A 13,273-nucleotide genomic window follows, 5' to 3' on the forward strand; every position below is an offset into this window, starting at 1 on the left:
ATAGGTGAAGCTATGTTTTGTAATAAAAAAATATATAATGTATTATATTTGAAAACTTTTCCTATAAACCTACTTTCGGTACAAAATTTAACACAAGAATTAAATTGTGATGTAATTTTTTCTTGTAAAAACGTTGTATTTCAGGACCGGGAAACCGGGACGAAGATTGGTGAAGGATTTCTTGAAAATGGACATTATTTTTTGAACCGGAAAAATTGTCTTTGTGCTTCCGCTAAATCCATCGACATTGATCTTTGGCATAGAAGATTTGGGCATCCCTCCGACAAGATTTTAAATTTTATTTTGGATTGTAAAAGCTCAAATTGTACTAATTGTGAAGTTTGCAAGTTAGCAAAACAAACAAAACTTTCTTTCCTTAATTCTATTAGTAAAAGTAAAGCTATGTTTGATTTGATCCATTCGGATGTTTGGGGACCGGCCCCAATTGAATCGTATAATGGATTCAAATACTTTGTTACTTTTATTGATGATTTTTCAAGAACTACTTGGTTATATTTACTCAAATCAAAAGATGAAGTTTTTAACAATTTCAAGAAACTTTTTTATCTTATAGAAAATCAATTTAATGCTAAAGTAAAAATATTTAGATCGGATAATGGGACGGAATTTATAAATAAAAATTTTGCGAATTTCTTTAAAGAAAAAGGAATTATACATCAAACGACGTGTATTAATACACCCTAGCAAAATGGAGTATCGGAAAGGAAAAATAGACATTTGTTAGAAATGACACGAACGTTAATGTTTCAAAGTAATGTCCCTAAAGTATATTGGTCAGATGCTATACTTTGTTCTACACACTTGATTAATAGATTACCAAGTTCAAGACTAGAAAATAAAATCCCACTAGAAATTCTCTACCAACAAAAAATTACCTTCGATCACTTAAAAATATTTGGATGCACAAGTTTTGTACATATTAAAAGAAAAGACAAACTAGATTTTGTATCCACCAAAACTATGTTCCTAGGATATTCTTCTTTTAAAAAAGGATACAAATGTTATGATCCTATTAATAAAAAATTATTTATTTCTAGAAATGTTACGTTTTTTGAAAATGAACCATATTTCAAAAAAGGGGGAGAAATTCAAACACCTTGTCAAAATATAAACCCATGATATCCTATCTTGATAATTAAAACTTTGTTCAAAATGAACATTATACAAGTGATCACGAAGAAGAAATAATTGAAAATGAAAATGATGCAAATGAAACCGAAGTAGAAACTAATTCGAGACCTAGAAGAACAACTAGAATTTCACAACCATCTACTAGACTTAGAGATTATGTAACTTATACCGTGCAATATCCAATACAAAATTTTGTTTCATACAATAAAATTTCGCCTTCATACCAAGCTTTCCTTACTATTATAGAAAAAGAAGTAGAACAAAAAAATTACCAAGAAGTCATTCAAAAATCAACGTGGAATAAGGCCATGAAAGAAGAGCTAAAAGCTCTAGAAAAAAATAAAACATGGGTAATTGTTCCATTACTAGAAAATAAAAAACCCGTTGGGTGCAAATGGGTTTACAAAATTAAATATAATTGTGATGGTACCATAGAACGGTATAAGGCAAGGTTAGTGGCCAAAGGATTTACACAAACCTATGGTATAGATTACAATGAAACGTTTGCACCGGTTGCAAAAATGAATACCGTTAGGGTCTTATTCTCCATTGCCGTAAACAATGGATGGAACCTATATCAAATGGACGTCAAAAATACATTTCTTCAAGGAACACTTGAGGAAGAGGTTTATATGACCCTACCACCGGGTCATGTAAAAAAAAAAATGCTAATCTTGTTTGTAGATTAAACAAATCAATATATGGATTGAAGCAATCTCCACGAGCATGGTATGGCAAACTTAGCTCATATTTAATTTCTTGCAATTTTAAAATTAGCAATGCCGATCATTCATTGTTTGCAAAAATTGAAGGAAATAATACAACTCTTGTGTTAGTATATGTAGATGACTTAATAATTACCGGAAATAATCTAGAAGAAATTAGGAAAATCAAATCCCAATTGAAAGAAAAATTTGACATTAAAGATTTAGGATATTTAAAATATTTTTTGGGAATAGAAGTAGCTTTTTCCAACAAGGGCCTATTAATTTCACAAAGAAAATATACTTTAGATTTATTAAAAGAAACCGGTAAATTAGGTTGTAAACCGGCCTCTACACCAATAGATAGTAAGTATAAACTAAATACCGAAGATGGTGAACCTTTAGAAGATATAAACAAATTTCAAAGACTTGTAGGAAAATTAATTTATCTCACGGTAACCCGTCCGGATATTTCATTTTCTATAAGTCAAGTTAGCAAATTTATGCATTCACCAAGAACACCACATTTAGAGGCCATAAACAGAATTTTGATGTATTTAAAAGGAAATCCCGGAAAGGGAATATGGATGAAGAATAATAGTTCTAATGCAGTATGTGGCTATTCCGATGCAGATTGGGCCGGTAGCTTTGATAGAAAATCTACCACCGGCTTTTGCACATTTGTAGGCGGAAATTTAGTCACATGGAAAAGCAAGAAGCAAAATGTCGTGGCACGATCAAGCGAAGAAGCGGAATATCGAGCCATGGCATCAACCGCAAGTGAACTAATATGGCTCAAGCAATTGCTCAAAGACATGGGAATCAACAATGATCAACCCATGAAGATGTATTGTGACAACAACTCCGCACGTCACATTGCTCAAAATCCCGTATTTCATGAACGGACCAAACACATAGAAGTTGATTGTCATTTTATTAGGGAGAAGGTCCAAGCCAAGGAAATAGAAACACCATTTGTTAGAAGTGGAGATCAACTAGCGGATGTATTTACAAAAGGATTGGATCCAAAACCATTTGAAGAGATCACAAGCAAGCTAGGATTACTCGACATCTATAATCCTAGCTTGAGGGGGAGTGTTGAGAATAATTGAAGAATAGAAGGGTGATAATGTAAAATAAGGAAAAAAGGGCTAAAGTGTAAATAGGATAATTAAATGATTGTTGTACCGTTAGGTACCACTGTCTGAGTACCAACAGTAAATTGAGATAGGCATGTATAAAAGGGAAACACCTTCTATCTTGTAAATATAACAGAAAAATAATTCAAAAATTCTCCTCATATTTGCATCTCAAAGCTCAACAGTTTACGACAAACTAGCTAAAATCCATTGACTCATGTAGAGTTCATACGATGCGGTTAACTTTTTCTCTTGTTTCTACTGGGGTTTAATCCAACTTGAGACATACAAAAATGTGATTCTCGTACATAATTGAGCTTGATTTTCAAATGTAATAAGCCTAGTCTAGGCTTTAAATTGGGCCTAGTGTTTAAAGATACTGGGCCAACTATGTGAAGGTTGGGTTCAAATTCCCCAAGCCCAAAAATCTCGGCCTTGGTTGTTCAACCATGAATACAAATTATTAGAGAGAAGACTTGTAATAGAAAAGGACATATCTAGTGCATTTTTTTTTTTTACTCTTTTGAATTATTAATACACTTATTATTGGAGAAATGCAATACTTGAAGTAAAAAGGGAACAATGTAGTCGAAATCATGGTTCAAAAATTCAGAATTGAAATCGAGAATCAACATGTTGCTAATGAAACCAGAATCAGGCAACTCTTAAGAATCAGTTGAGTCGTTTTGAAAACTTGGATTATTTTTCGAAATACTTTGTTTTGTTCTTAAACAAGAAAGCAAAAGAAAATATATAAATATAGATTTGTTATAAATTATAGTATTATATTTTATTATATTTGTAAAAGTCACTAGTTAAAAATTATTCTAAATTTATGTTAGTTATCTTTATCAGATCCTTCAAGACTTTAAAAAAATTCTCAGTTAGTTGATGCAAATTTACTCAAACTTACAAATAATTGAATACAGATGATAGAGGGGAAAAATAATAACCTAACTAAATTACTGAGGCATGTTAACTATCATTCAAAATAATAGTTCCGGACTCTGTGCATCACTCCTATCAAGTCATGTGAGAATCATTTATAATTTTAGCAATGAAATATTTGTTAAAATTTAAATTTTAAATAAAATTAATACTTATAAAAATAGATGACATATCTCAATAAAAATAGAGGAGGGATGAATTTGAAAGTTACAACATTTTACAATAATTTGATTTTGTGATTTTCAAAGTCCAAATAGTCGATCCAATTAAACCATTAACCATGATATCTATATTAAAATGTGCTTTAAGATCAAATTTTATATTTTTTTTTAAAAATTTTTTTACTATTTATTAATTATTTTACAAAACTTATGTTTTTAGATAATTATGTACTATTGAAAAATAGTAGTTTTGTAAAATACTTAATAAATAGTAAAAAATTAAAAAAATATATATAATTTGATCTCTAAGTATATTTTAATATAGATATTATATTGAACAGTTTAGATTAACTGTTTAGACTTTAAAAATTACGTGATGTTGTAACTTTCAAATTCTGGATCCTCCTAGTAAATATAATAGACGAATTTGAATTTTTCCGTGACAGCAACATCATTTTGGTAAAGTTTTAGCTGGCCCAATAAGCCTCTTATATTAGGCCCAAGAAAATTGCCTCTTCTTTTTCTCTGTTCACGCTGCCCCGAATTTCTCTTCCGATCATCAATCACACATCCAACTCGGGAGGATCGATCATCAGTGGCAAAGGATCGGCCGGTGAGTCGCCTTCGATTCAAGCGTTCTTTCGCCCAAAACCAGAACGCAGCCAGTCGGTTTGGAAAATAGCATCAATGAACTATTGCTTGATCTTCTAGAAGGTCCTAATTTAAGAAAGCTACTTCACAATCAATAGAATAGCCCGCTGGTCACCCCTCGCTCCGTCTCTGGCAGTAATCAATTAATGAAAGAGAGAAATAGCGTGTCTAGTGTGAAGCGTGTACTGATCAATTGCGCTTCTCAGGTCTGTTATTAATGTTTTATCTTGTCTAAGATTATTTTTAGGTAGATTAAAAATTGTTCAAGTATAAAATTGTCTAGATTCTTACACTTTTCTGTTCAATCTCCAACTGGATTTGTTTTAATTATTCAATGAAGGCTCTTATTTTGTCATATGAAGTATGAACATGTTGTGCTTCTATGGCATTTTCTGATATTCAAGGGAGCAATTTCATAATTAAGTGCTAATTAGGAACTTTTGAATATGAATGGTTTCAATTTCATTCATGTTATTGAACTAAACCAACTGGTGCTAATTTACCATATTAGGCTCAAGTGTATGGGAAATGCATAGCAGACAAAGTGCCTGAAGTTGGCCGTGATATGTGTCTGAAGGAATTTCTTGCTCTCAAAACTTGCATGCAAAATTCGGTATAGCACTATTACTCAAATAGATGCTGGCTAGTTTTGTTATTGGTTTAAATCAATTCTGACAAATGTATTTTTTTTTTCTTGCTCTTAAAGATCAGAAACAAGGCTTGAATTTAACAAGTTTACAATCAAGGTACTTATTCTCATCAATCAACTAATTTTTTATCTTTTTTTTATTTTCCATCAATGTCGTATTAACATATTTCTCTCATTTGGAAAACAAAGTACGCTAGCATACAGATAAAATTGAAAAAGAAAGATATACTAGAGAATATAGCACATGATGCAAACAAGGACTGGGTCAAGCGGATCAGATGCGCTGTCACATGCATACATCCAAAGCCCACCTATTCGGTGCAATATACCCGAGACTAGGGGCTTACTCTATGATGATGGGAACAAGTTGCTCCTCTCTCCTACTGCTGATCAGGTATCCCCTTCCTTCCTAACAGCATTGATACAGATATCAGGTTTCATGAGTACCGTACACCGATTGATGAATATGGCATTTTTTTTTTAATTGAGACAAGGCAAAATTAGTGAGAAAGAAAGAAAGACATATTTTAACAAAGCCCAAATTAAAGTCCGAGAAAGTATATAAGAAGCGGAATATAAGAATTTTTTGCAAGGTTCTAAATAGCGTTTATCGCGTCATTGCGGAGAGTCTAAAAAAACACTATTGCGCATCTATAGCTAGCTACAGCATAGAAAACAGCTGATAGCTTTATAGCTTTTGAGGTCCAAAAAATCTATTGCGTAGCTATAGGCTATAGCTAGCTATTTAGAACCCTGATTTTTTGTGATATTTTATTATGGAACATAATATTTTGAATCTAAACCTGAACAAATAAACAATGTAGCATATAATTCAACAAAACCGGAAAGCATTGACATTCACCCGTACCTCGTCTGATGTCACCAGAAAATTGCCAAGCTGCCCGTCTTGTGACATCATATTGTATAGAAAAAATAAAATGGAGGGAAATGTTGGGTATGATAGAAGATACTTCTAATTCTTTATAGGGGGCTTGTGTGAATCTTCCTATGTTTGGTGGCTTACACAATATTTGTAGGATTTTGTAAGGGTGGACATGAAATTCCATCCTGAAACTTCTTAGAAGATAATGATAAGAATGCTGTATACCCACTTTTTCAGGTGTTGTCTTGGAAAGTTGGTGCGCCAACTGAGCACAACCCACCAAACTCAGATTTAATTGGTGAGGGCCCTGTTTTATCTATCCGATACTCATTAGATCAGAAAGCAATAGCTATCCAACGATCAAACCATGAGGTTGAGTTTAGAAACAGAGAGACTGGCTTGACGTTTAGTCGAAAATGCAAACAAGATTCTGAACGAATTCTCGGCCTTTTCTGGACTGATTGCCCGACTTGTGATATCATATTAATTAAAACAAGGTTTATTTTTGGGCTTTTAGTTACACCTAATATTCTATTATTTGTGAATAAGTACTTGAACATTTCATATTTGCAATCAATCTGGCAAATTTTGTTGTATTTGCATGTAGCACCCAATCGCTAAAGCAATGAAGTTCACTGGACAAATTTCTTGTGATTTTTTTTTTTTTATCTGACTCGATTATATTTTCTCTAAGCAGCGGTTAGAAACTCAGAAGCCCTTCAAGATGTGTTGTTTTCTTCTTTGGCCTAATTTAGATATTGAAAAATAAAAATGGCATTTTTGGAATCAGGGGCAAATAGCCAACATTTGGCAGAATGTAGACTATTTTGGTGCTTTGAGCAAATATCACAAACTGTTTGCTGTCATTGCTTACTGATATTATTTAGTAGAATATTTTTTGAAAGTTCTTGTCTTTCTTTTCTTTCTTTTTTTCTTAATGTAGTGGTATAGAAATGCTCTTATATGATCCTGAGCAGAATAGTTTGCATATTATGGAGACAAAAAAATTGAATGTGACCTGGTATGTTTACACACATGAGAGTCGTATGCTGCTTCTTGCATCTGGTATGCAGTGTACAGTCTTTTCTGGGTATCAGGTGATACACACGTTCCCTTCCTTATTTGCATGCTTTATTCTCCGATTACAATATATTGAATTTTATCTTTCTGATTTGGTGTCTCAGTTCTCAGCAGCAGCAGGCATAGTTCGTCTGCCGAAATTTGAGATGAGTATGACTAAATCTGAGGCCAATTCAAAACCAGTTCTTTCTTCTGATGATGTTCATATTGTGACCATGTAGTTTTCTCTTGACAGAGTCTTCTATTATTTCTGTTTCCTTGTAGAGCTTTTAAGAAAGGATATCTTTGTGTTTATGTTGTTGTGTTTGTTTCATGCAGTTATGGTAGGATTTACTGCTTGCAATTTGATAGAGTTGGTATGCATATCAATGTGTACCGCTTCTACCGAGATGCTGTTGTGGAACAGGTACAGCTTATACCAGAAATCTGACAAACTTTTGTTTCTTGCAATTTTCTATGATATTTTTATATTTGTCCATTTCAGGGCAGTATACCAGCTTACTCAAGCCGGGTTGCAGTAAGCTCAGTTGACAATGTAATTCTAGCCCATCAACTGGATGCAAAAGTGGTCATGCTGTATGATCTCTTTCTTGACTCACTAAGTCCCATCTCTGCCCCCCTTCCTCTCCTCTTAAAGGGGTCATATGGGACCAATAGTAGGAGCACGTCAGAAGAGGCAGAGAGTATTTCCAATGCATATGAAGGGATGATGTATCTTGACAGCTGGAACTTTCTTGTACCAGATCTGATTTGTGATGTTGATAATGGCCTTGTTTGGAGGATTTGCTTGGATGTAGAGGTAATCTCATGTTAGCATTATTATAACGTTGAGAGTTGGGAAAAGGGCTATTTAGGGAAAATTTAATCAGGTTTGGGTCATTTACTCTAATTCACACTTCTTCAGGCTAGAGTCAATTTCAGTGCCACCTTGATGCCTGGGGTCATGCAGGATCAGTTTTCTAGTCAAAGGATATGATCACCTAATTAGCAGTCTGTTGGACTATGGATTGATTTGATTCGAGTAGAATCAGATTATGTTTTGTTTTGGTATGATCGTAGTTCAGTACATGTTAAGGATTGTTGAGTTAATCTAGGGTGGGTCAGATTTTTTAGTTATGCTTCACTAAATACTGATGGCATTCTGTCAAGGAAATTTCAGGTCTGGTGAATATACCCACCCATAGTTCCAGAAGAATTGGAATTGTTGAGTGTGTAATTTTTTTCTCCTCGTCTTTTGTATGGGAATTACATTGTTATTTTCTCTCTCTCTCTCTCTCTCTCTCTCTCCCTCCCCCCCCCCCCCCCCCCCTCTCAGGCAATATCTGCAAGTAGCTCTGATGTCCCGTCAATACTACAGTTCTTGCAACGTAGGAGGTTTGATCCAGCCATGGTAAAGCTTCTTATCCTTTGAAGGCAATTTTGTATGAGGAGGGTTCAAATGCCTCTATTTTTTGTGCATCCACCATGCCTCCATTTTTAAACGTTAATAACTCAAAATTTAAATCATAAACGCCAAAATAAAACCGTTAGATGTGATTTATATTATTTTCTCTCTGTGCTCATAAAAAATTATCAAATTTCGGTTTTGCTTTTATGTGAATCAATAAGTTGAAGAATCAACGTCTAGAAATTATCCACACTAGTACATTTTTGCAAGCTCTTGATGACAACCAAAACAGAGTTGAAATGTCATAATTTTTTACACGTTGATTGATAAAATGATGTAGATCATATCCAATGGTTTTATTTTGACTTTTAAGTTTTAAATTTTGAGTTATTAAAGTTTTTAAAAATGGAGGCATTTGAATCCTCCTCATTTTGTATTTAAATCAAAAAAAGATGTATAAATAATGCTTTGTAACCTTGACAGATTAAAGCTCTCTGTCTGGCAATAACACGAACGCTAATCTTGGAAAAAAGGCCTATATCAGTAATAGCACAAGCAATGGATGTACTCATTGCTTCTTATTCCAACTCCTTGAGATCAGGGAGTATACCATCTGCAACTCAGAATACAGGAAGCAACCATGCAACTGATTCTGGTGCCGCATCAGAGCAAGCAATAGCATCTGCAGATCGTGCCAAATCTGTAATTGGTGATTCTTCAAGTAATGTGTCAATTCATTCCCCTTCTACTTCTGATGACGCGGTGAATCCTGAGGAGGTAGGGTTCTATTTGCAAATTTCCTCACATCATAATACAAATCAACACTATCATTTGCTTTTGACATGAATTGTGATTGCTAATTGCACATAAAAAACTAACTTATGGACATTTAATCATTATACTAATCCTTAAAACTCATCTATATAATATATGTCGTACAAAATTGGTATCCGTATGAAGGAATAGTATGGCTGCTAATGACTACCAAAGTAAATTGCCAAATTTGCTGCCTAAACAACTACAAGCAATTCAAATGGAGTTATATTGCATCTTTGAATGGTGTTATAATGTTCTGGACTATGCTTCCTAGATATGCTTTGTAAGGCACCATACATGTAGCTACTCAGACGCAAGTGATCTGCATTTGATATGTATCAAATATGCCTGATGGCGTATCTAACTTTTGAATGCAAGTGTAAACCGGTTAGGAATAAATGGTTGTAAACTGGTTACCATTAATCAAATACATCATGGGCTGTACTTCTACATTTGACCTAAATTGTTGAGAAGCTTTTAGATCTTACATTTGCTCCCTAAAGCTTCAATATGATAGAAGTCACACTGCATCCACAAAAAGGTTAATTTTGGATCAGCAAATGTCTACTACACTGAAGAAGATATACTTAATTGAAAGAAAAGATTCCCAAGGTCTGTTGATCAGAAAAGAAGGAAAAATTATGTACCAAGTCAAAAGAGTTTTTCCGGATGTGCTGATTCTTGTGGTAGTCAAATTATTTCCATATATTACTTATTATAATAACACATCAAATTATAGAATTCTTCATCAATCGGTCATTTATAAGCAAACTGTAGAATAAGAAATAATTTTTTTTAACTATTTCACTTTCATTGGAAAAGTAGTTAATGAATGAAAGAAATATGAAACATATTAAATCCAAAATATTTTAATGCAGTCTGAAGAACCAGTAGGAGACAGATCTCTCAAGTCTGCTGTTCCTCAACCAATGGCATCTCATGGTACCAGCGTGGCAATTTCCCCAGATGAAATGCACCGCTTTGTGTTCACACTTGTTGAGGATGAGATGAGTGGAGATCCCTCATACCTAGTTTCTGTTATTGTCGAGTTTTTAAGAAGGTGCGTTGAGTTCAGCAAGTAATAGTTGATTTGTTGTGATTCTTTTAGTAGTTCTTTTACCACAGCTATTTGGTGCCAAGGTTGCTATAAATTCTTTTCTGTGTTACTATTGTAAATTCCCAAGCTTAAGCAACTGACTCAAACAAGTTGGGGTAGGCTAGAAATGAAACTCATCCCAAGTCACAAAGTCAAGGTAGATAAAGAGGCCAAAAACAAACCAGATAGGTTTTAGTGTGTTCATCTTTTGGCATCTTTATCTCGCACAAAAGGTAACCAAAAGGTCCTGAAAGTTTACTAGTTTTGTATCCGTAAGCATTCTTCATGCCATAAAACAAGATCTAGAGCTCGTATTTGTTACTTGAGATTTAGATTCTTTAAAATACCCTCTTCTTTTTCATGTAATACAGCTTTTATTTGAGTTTTTTTTTTTGTATGTTTTTGTAGTGCTTCAAGGGAGAAACTGAAATTGAACCCAGACATCTACTTGATGATGAATCAATTATTAGCCCGATCAAACCAACATACCAATATTGCATTGTTTGTATCAAACAAGGTAACCTTTTTTCTGGGTGTATTGTTTGTTATCTAAATATTGGTACTATGATACTATCCATTTAACTTGCAACTTTGACAGATAATAGAGCCATCGAAGGAAGTTGCAATGCAATTGGTAGACTTAGGCCAGCAAAATTTGAAAATTCGTAAATTGGGTTTGGATATGCTACGGCTGTTAGCATTACATCATGATTACGTTTCGGTTTTACTCCAAGATGGGTACTACCTCGAAGCGCTACGCTATGCGAGAAAGAACAAGGTGCTTTTTTTTTTTTAAATTTTCAGTCTGGGACTTCTACAAAAAAAGGTTAAACAATAATATTATAAAAAGCACCCATGTTTTGTGCAAAAAGCTATAATCACTAGCATGAGTTTTGACTGCGCGGTTTTAAAAAAGTTAGTGCCTACGTGGCCGTGCCATTGGATCGTAATTGTAAGTTATAAATTCATTGTCTATAATACTTACTGGTTAACAGTGATTCTCTCCGACCCCACCTGTAATCATTTTTTCATGTAAAGAAAGTTGAAATTAACATTTGCGGAACATAATGGAAGTGACAAAGATATTCTAGGGAAAAATGCTTTCAGGAGAGATCCGCTTTCATAGTCATGTTAAAATCAAATTGTGTTTGTCCAAATACCAAACAGCCTGGAGTAACTTTAATTTAAAAAGAAATTAAGTATAGTTTTTTTTGGCAAAAGGTCCCTTTTGTTTTTCTTATTTTAAAAATGGTTGCTCCTTTGTGTTTCTGTTGTCAGGTGATAACAGTGCAGCCTGCTTTATTTCTAGAGGCGGCTATGGCAAGCAATGAGGCGCTGCACCTAGCAGCTGTCATGAGATTTTTTTCAGATTTTGCACCAAGCTTTAAGACCACTGTAGACTATGGTCGATATCAGCAGATCCTCTCTGAACTGAGTTAGATCACCATTCCATGTTCTTTTCAGATTTTTCATTTAGGTTTGTCAGATTGAAACAGTTACGTCTCTCTTTTCTTCTTTTTTGCCTTTGTAATATTGGTCATGTAAGCAATGATTCCCTGTTGGCAAGGTACCTGGTGTAAAAATAATGAAGAGCGCTTTTCTTTCAGATGCTACGAATAGTATACTTGTTCATCATCTATGACTACAAGTATAGAGAACTAAGACCAATTCTGTTAAAGATCCAGAAACTTTCCTAGATTTCCTATTTCTTCAGAGCCTCCTTGATATCCTTGTAATTTATGTCTCTGTTCTCATTTTATGAAGAGATAACAAGCTTGTGTTTTCTACACCCAATGTTCAATTAACTTATTATGCGTCCACTTAAATCTAGACTGTCAGTCCGCGACAATTTATGATGGTCTGTGAGGATTTCTTTTAATGAAAGGGTGCTTTCACTAGACTTACCACATCTCAAACACCTTTCCATTTAAATAAGAGAGATAATTTCTCGGTCCAGAAAAATGAAAGCGAAGATACATTTGTTTCCAATTGGCTGTAATTGGTCTGGTCATTCATTAATGGTAGCTGCATTTGATCAAAAATTAATGTAACGGTAGTTGCATTTGATCTGGTCATTAATGTTGACAGACAAAAGGGGATATGTTTCCAATTGGTTGCAATTAACAAGCCAATAAAGGAAAGATTTTTGTTAGCCTATCATACCACTGTTTATAACAATTTTGTAATGTCCCAAATGGAGAACCACCAGGATTTCAAGAGCAATCTGCACGCCGGGAAGCGTTAGTTTACCAATTTTTCCTCGGATAATACAACTCATTTCTCGGTACACGTGAAATAAACCAGTTCACTCAATCATCACTTCATACACTTAAAAAGTATCATTCCTTTCTCTATCTCTTCTACCTTCTTGCTTAAAGACTTGATCTAAAACATGGCACAACACCTTCAATTATAGGCCTTGGAGGTATGATGAGTTCTTTACAGTATTTGATAGACATTTTAAATTTAGATATTTTAAAATAAAGAATAATGTAAATATTTAGATATTCCGACGAACAAAATATATAGATAAAAATAATAAGAGATACAAAATATTTATTTTTTAGAGCATAGATAAATATTATGGACCTCCAATTTTCAATTTGT

The 13,273-nt window shown here is 33.8% G+C and overlaps 1 protein-coding gene across 2 annotated transcripts; it reads left to right on the top strand.

The window, feature by feature from the left end:
* Positions 1 to 4,635: 4,635 nt before the first annotated feature.
* Positions 4,636 to 12,451, top strand: LOC144558969 (C18orf8). Of its 2 annotated transcripts, XM_078307857.1 has the most exons (15): positions 4,636 to 4,961; positions 5,267 to 5,368; positions 5,462 to 5,501; positions 5,594 to 5,798; positions 6,525 to 6,784; positions 7,231 to 7,384; positions 7,472 to 7,584; positions 7,686 to 7,773; positions 7,852 to 8,166; positions 8,683 to 8,757; positions 9,238 to 9,531; positions 10,449 to 10,630; positions 11,075 to 11,183; positions 11,265 to 11,444; positions 11,945 to 12,451. In XM_078307857.1, exons 4-15 carry the CDS (start codon positions 5,649 to 5,651, stop codon positions 12,104 to 12,106), a joined length of 2,082 nt encoding a protein of 693 aa, XP_078163983.1. In that variant the 5' UTR covers positions 4,636 to 4,961; positions 5,267 to 5,368; positions 5,462 to 5,501; positions 5,594 to 5,648; the 3' UTR covers positions 12,107 to 12,451. The 2 variants fall into 2 exon arrangements, with proteins under 2 accessions (XP_078163983.1, XP_078163984.1); XM_078307858.1 differs by lacking the exon at positions 5,267 to 5,368 and having other exon boundaries at positions 4,710 to 4,961.
* The last annotated feature ends 822 nt before the right edge of the window (positions 12,452 to 13,273 follow it).

The sequence above is a fragment of the Carex rostrata genome, chromosome 9, assembly GCF_964058835.1.
Source record: "Carex rostrata chromosome 9, lpCarRost1.2, whole genome shotgun sequence".
Taxonomy (NCBI): domain Eukaryota; kingdom Viridiplantae; phylum Streptophyta; class Magnoliopsida; order Poales; family Cyperaceae; genus Carex; species Carex rostrata.